Source organism: Arachis stenosperma, chromosome 6, assembly GCF_014773155.1.
Source record: "Arachis stenosperma cultivar V10309 chromosome 6, arast.V10309.gnm1.PFL2, whole genome shotgun sequence".
Lineage (NCBI taxonomy): Eukaryota > Viridiplantae > Streptophyta > Magnoliopsida > Fabales > Fabaceae > Arachis > Arachis stenosperma.
In genome coordinates, this window is record NC_080382.1 from 20791043 (window position 1) to 20797714 (window position 6672).

The following is a 6672-nucleotide window of genomic DNA, read 5'->3' on the forward strand; positions in this document are numbered from 1 at the left end:
TCGCCTTGGGGTATGTGCCAAAATGGCATATGACGCGTGCGCGTCAGGCATGCGCACATGTGGAAGTGCAGAATTTGAAGATGACGCACACGCGTCCCGCGTGATGCAGTTTTGTGCTTTGGGCATAGTGCCAGCATCAGTCCAGCATAACTTTCGGCCAATGCACCCTTTACGTCAACTTTTCAAGGTCATGCGTGCGCGTCGTCGACGTGTACGCGTGACATGTCAAAATCCCAAGTGGTACGTGTACGCGTGATGATGCTTGTGCGATTGGCATACTTTCTGCACTGCTCCCACGCAACTTTCTGCCACTTTTTTTTTATATATTATATGTAATTATGCAGATGTAAATGTAGACTATATGAAGAAATAATGAGAAGAGTCACTAAATAAAGCTAAAAAGAGAGAAGGGAACGATCATACCATGGTGGGTTGTCTCCCACCAAGCACTTTGCTTTAACGTCCTTAAGTTGGATGGTCCACAAGCTCAGTTGTCTGCTGTGGTTGGATCCTCCATGAGGAAGATCTCCAACTCCTTGTTTTTCTTCATCTTCTCACCATGATATTACTTCAAGCGATGTCCATTGACCTTGATGAATTTGGAGCTTGAAGGATGACTCAGGTGAAAGACTCCGTATGGCTCTGCCTTCTCTACTCTATGGGGACCATCCCATCTTGATCTCAGCTTGCCTCGCATGAGCCTCAGTCTGGAGTTGTAAAGGAGAACTAATTCCCCAGGTCTGAACTCTCTCCTTTTAATGTGCTTATCATGCACAGCCTTCATCTTCTCTTTGTATAGCCTGGAGTTGTCATATGCTTCTAAGCGAAGGTTCTCTAATTCTTGTAGTTGCAACTTCCTTTCAGCTCCGGCCTTCTCAAATCCCATGTTGATTTCTCTCACTGCCCAGAATTCCTTGTACTCTACCTCTACTGAAAGGTGACAGGCCTTCCCATAAACTAAGCGGAAGGGGCTCATCCCAATTGGTGTCTTGTACGTTGTCCGATATGCTCAAAGCGCATCTTGTAGCCTGGAGCTCTAGTCATTTCTATGAGGCTTGACTATCTTCTCCAGGATACGCTTTATCTCTCTGTTAGACACCTCTGCTTGTCTGTTAGTCTGCGGGTGGTAGGCAGTTGCTACCTTGTAAATAACGCCATGCTTCTTCAGTAGAGCGGTCAATCTCCTGTTACAAAAATGGGTGCCTTGATCACTCACGATCACTCGTGGTGATCCAAAGCGACAGATAATATGATTTCTAACAAACGAGACAACAATGTTAGCATCATTAGTACGGGTAGGAATTGCTTCCACCCATTTAGAAACATAATCTACAGCTAACAATATATATAAGAAACCGCTAGAGTTTGGAAATGGACACATGAAGTCAATGCCCCAAACATTAAAAATCTCACAGAACAGCATAATTTGTTGGGGCATCTCATCCCTCTTGGATATATTACCAAACCTCTGGCATGGGGAACAAGATTTACAGAAGGCAGTAGCATCTTTAAAAAGAGTGGGCCACCAAAATCCACAGTCTAAAATTTTTTTAGTTGTTCTCTGAGGGCCAAAATGTCTACCACTCTCAGAGGAGTGACAGGCCTCTAAAATGGATTGGAATTCTGATTGAGGCACATACCATCTAATTATCTGGTCAGCACCATACCTCCATAAATATGGATCATCCCATATATAATATTTGGACTTGCTTTTTAGCTTGTCCTTCTGATGCTTAGTAAAATTGAGAGGGAAGGTATGACTAACTAGATAATTAGCTATAGGCGCATACCAAGGAACTACTTCAGATACTGCATGCAAGCTATCAAATGGAAAAGCATCATTGATAGGAGTGGAGTCATCCTTAATGTGCTCAAGGCGACTCAAGTGGTCCGCCACTAAATTCTGAGAACCACTCCTATCCTTAATTTCTAAATCAAATTCTTGCAGCAGCAGTATCCAACGTATTAGCCTTGGTTTGGACTCTTTTTTAGCTAATAAATATTTTAGAGCTGCATGGTCTGAGTACACTACCACCTTAGTACCAAGTAAATAAGCTTGGAATTTATCCAGAGCAAAAACAATAGCCAAAAGCTCTTTTTCAGTGGTATTGAACTGGGCAGCGTCTAAGGTTTTTAAAGCATATGCAATTACAAAAGGATCCTTACCTTCGCGCTGAGCCAGCGCCGCTCCTACTGCATGGTTGGAGGCATCACACATAATCTTAAAAGGTTGGCTCCAGTTTGGTCCTCTCACAATTGGAGCTTGAGTCAAGGCGATCTTCAGCTTATCAAACGCTTCCATACAGTCCACACTCAGCTCAAATTCAACATCCTTCTGTAGCAGTCTAGATAGAGGTAAAGCTACCTTATTGAAGTCTTGGATAAATCTCCGATAAAAACCTGCATGGCCAAGGAATGAACTGACTTCCCTCACGGAGGAGGGGTAAGGTAAACTAGAAATGACATTTACCTTTGCTGGATCTACAGAAATACCAGTATTAGAAACAACGTGTCCTAGAACAATACCTTGTTTAACCATAAAATGACATTTTTCAAAATTCAATACAAGGTTTGAACTAACACACCTGTCTAGTACTCTAGCTAAACTATCCAAGCAAAGGCTACAAGAATCACCATACACACTAAAGTCATCCATGAAAACTTCCATACAGTCTTCAAGGAGATTTAAGAAAATACTCGTCATGCATCTTTGGAACATTGCCAGTGCATTACATAAGCCAAAATGCATCCTCTTATACGCATACGTTTCAAAGGGACATGTAAAAGTAGTTTTCTCCTGATCTTCAGGAGCTATATGAATCTGAAAAGAGCCAGTGTAACCATCTAGAAAACAGTAGTATGATTTACCTGACAGGCAATCAAGCATCTGATCGATAAAGGGCAGGGGGTAGTGATCCTTGCAGGTAGCTTGGTTGAGACGCCTGTAATCAATGCATACCCTCCAGACGTTCTGCACTCTAGTCGCAATGAGCTCTCCATGCTCATTCTTTACTGTTGTGACTCCAAATTTCTTTGGAATCACTTGTACTGGGCTGATCCATTCGCTGTCTGAGATTGGATAGATGATATCAGCTTCTAGCAATTTGGTGACTTCCTTCTTGACAACCTCCAAGATGGTGGGGTTCAGTTTTCTTTGGGGTTGATGGACAGGCCTTACTCCCTCTTCTAAAAATATTCGGTGCTCACAAACTTGAGGGTTGATGCCTACTATATCCGCCAAGCTCCACCCAATAGCCTTCTTGTGTCTTCTTAGCACACTAAGTAGTTGATCCTCTTGTTGGGAAGTGAGTTCCCTTACAATGATATCTGGGAGCTTCTGATTATCCTCAAGGTAAGCATACTTGAGGTGTGGTGGAAGGGGCATTAGCTCCAATTTCTGCTCCGAACTGGGCACTGGATCTTCTGGCGCCAGTGATGATGGCAGGATGTCCTCATTATGTTCAGATGGTTTCCCCACACTTGGACCTTGCTCCATGTGCCTCTCTTCCACATCTTCTTGGTGAACTGCAGCTATGGTCTCATCAATGATGTTGCATTGGAAGATGGAATGGTCTTCCGGAGGATGCTTTGCTCGGCCGTCTATCTCAAAAGAATATGTTCCTGAGAATGCATCCAACTTGAACCTTGAAGTCTTCAGGAATGGTCTTCCGAGCAAGATGGATGACGGTCTTCCTGAGTCATTTTGGGGAATCTCCAAGATATAGAATTCAATGGGAAATGTGAGCCCCTTAATGCTCACCAGCACGTCCTCAGCAATTCCAACCACTGTAATAATACTTTTATCTGCTAACACAAAACGAGCTGCCGACCTTTTTAAGGGAGGGAGCCTCAAAGCTTCATATATAGACAAAGGCATAATACTCACGCACGCTCCTAAATCACACATGCAATCAGAAAATATTACACCCCAATGGTACAATTAACCATGCATGGACCTGGGTCACTACATTTCTCAAGTATATCCCCCATTAAAGCAGATATAAAACTACCTAAAGGAATAATTTCTAATTCATTAATTTTATCCTTATGCATGCATAAATCTTTCAGAAACTTTGCATGTTTAGGTACTTGCTGAATAACATCAAAAAGGGGAACAGTTATCTCAACCTTCTTGAAGATTTCTACCATTTTGGGATCGAGTTTCATCTACTTTCTAGACTTCCTTGTAAGGTGTGAAAAGGGGATAAGGATGGCGTCTCTGGGAGCTTTAGCTTCTTCTGGTGCGCCATTCTCTGGTTGAGTTACTTTTTCCTCAACTATGTCTTGTACTTCCTCCTCTTCTTCAGCATCCTCAGCCTCAACAATATCTTCCACTTGAATATTTTCCTTGAAGCTTAGCTCCTCATGACTCCTCTCTGGCAGTGTTGTTCCGGACCTCAAAGTAATGGCGTTAATGCCACCTTTGGGGTTGGGTAAGGGTTGAGAAGGAATTGCACTGGAGCTTGAAGGTTGATTGTTAGAGGGAATTAGCAAATCCATTCGGGAGATGAGAGCTTGTATTGTGGAAGTAAGACCATTTATGGAGGAGTTAAATTGTATTCTGAATGTCTTGGTGTCCTTGTATCACAGTGCGAAGCATCTCATCATTAGAAGAAGAAGGGGGTAAGTGATTTGAGGGGCCTGCTGCTGGTTGTTTTGAGGTGCTTGGGACTGCCTTTGGTGAGGTGCTCTGTAAGGCTGGTTTTGGTTCAGCTGCCTGTTGTTGTTGTTGTTCCACCTTTGATTTCCATTGTTGTCTCTGCCTCCTCTGTTGTAGTTGTCCCTCCATCCCTGGTTGGAATTATCTCTCCAACCCTGGTTGGAGTTGTCTTGCCAACCGTGATTATAGTTTCCACCTTGGTTGTAGTTGCCGCCTTGTTGATGGTATCCCTGATTCGGGCAGTCATAGAAATTGTGAGTCGCTGCCAAGGTGTTGTCCTCATGTTGGAGTTGTGGACACTCATCAGTGTAATGATTATAATTAGCACATATTCTGCATACTCTCTGAGAAACCAGTTGTTGACTATGTTGTGGTGAGGGGGTTGAGATTGTTGCTGGTTCAGATATATCTGCTTCAATAGGTTGGTCATCTCACATAGACTCTGTGTGAGAGTAATAGTCTCACTGCTAGAGAAAACCTCTGCCACAGCCTTGGGATGGTTGTTCCTGTGCCTATGATTCTGAGTGGACTCAGCTAGGTCGCTAATCAGTTGCCACGCTTCCTCTGCGGTCTTGTACTTTTTCAAAGAACCATTACTCGCACCATCCAATGTAGTCTTGTCCTGAGGCTTCATGCCTTGTGTGAAGTAGCTTATCAACACCAACTTGTCAATCATGTGGTGGGGGTATGCGTCTAGGAGATTATTGAAGCACTCCCAATACTCATAAAGAGTCTCTGATTCGCCTTAAATAATGTAGGAAATTTCTTTCCTCAGTCTATCAGCAGTCTCAGTTGGAAAGTATTTTTCTAAGAATTCTCTCCTGAGCGTGTCCCAGTTAGTAACAACTACTTCAGGTTGAGTGTAGTACCACTCCCTCGCCTTTCCCTCAAGAGAAAACGGAAAGGCGGTTAGCAAAATAATAGTCTCATCTACACCATGACGCCTAACAGTAGAACAGGCTATCTGAAAATTCCTGAGGTGCTTTATAGGCTCCTGAGCCGGTAAGCCATGGAACTTAGGTATCAAGTTGATTAGTGCAGTCTTCAGTTTAAAATCTGCAGCCAGATTTGGGTGACGCACTTGATACGATTGCAGTGTAAAGTCTGGAGCTTCTGCTTCCTAGAGAGTAATTCTTCTGGGCTCCGCCATATTATCTACACGTGAATCAACCGAATCAGTAGTAGAGGAGCTGGTTTCCTCCTCAAATGGCGCTTCAGATTCACTCTCAGATAAGACTGGTGAATAGGCAATAACCACTTCACCACCCTCAGAGGCTAATCGACGCCGAGCCCGCCTAATACGTGAAAGAGTTCTTTCGATTTCAGGATCAAATGCAACTAAGCTTGGATCAGGTAGTGAACGCATCATTCAATGAAAGAAACATACAGCTCATAGTAATGAAATAAAATAAAATAAAATTCAAATAAATAAATTCCAACCAATAAATTAGCACACTGTTGCAACTCCCCGGCAACGGCGCCAAAAATTGACGTGGCAGAAATTAGCCGATTAAGAATTTACAATAAAAAGAGCATTGCGAGTATAGTTCTTAATCGACTAAAATCCGCTTATCAATTTAAAAAAGAGTTGTCACAAAATTAAGAACAAAGTACTGGGAGTAGAAATCCCAGGTCGTCTCCCAACGAGTTGACAAAAGAGTGCAGCCTATTGGTCAGAGGTTTTCCAAGAAACTTTTGAGTTTGAGAAACAGAAAAATAAATAACGGTGAATTTAAGCAACAGAAATTAACGAGAGAATTGATATAATTCAAATAAAAGCCTTGACCGGGAGGAGATTAATTGGAAGTTCTATCCTTGTTGAATTTTCCCAAGTGTAATAATAAAAGGTTGTTGTTCTACTTGGTCATCCCTTATATAATAAGGGAAAGTCAAGTAACCAACCAACTAACCCTATTCTTGAGTCCTAATCCTCTCTTAACAAAGGATTAGAGTCAGAGACTAGAGAGTCAGCCAACAACTTCCAATTAAGATTGACACTTAAGTATTTCCAA

At 42.5% G+C, this 6672-nt stretch overlaps 1 protein-coding gene across 1 annotated transcript; it reads right to left on the reverse strand.

The window, feature by feature from the left end:
* Window positions 1-565: 565 nt before the first annotated feature.
* Window positions 566-886, reverse strand: LOC130933853 (uncharacterized). Its single transcript, XM_057863462.1, has one exon. It carries the CDS (start codon window positions 884-886, stop codon window positions 566-568), a length of 321 nt encoding a protein of 106 aa, XP_057719445.1.
* Window positions 887-6672: the final 5786 nt, after the last annotated feature.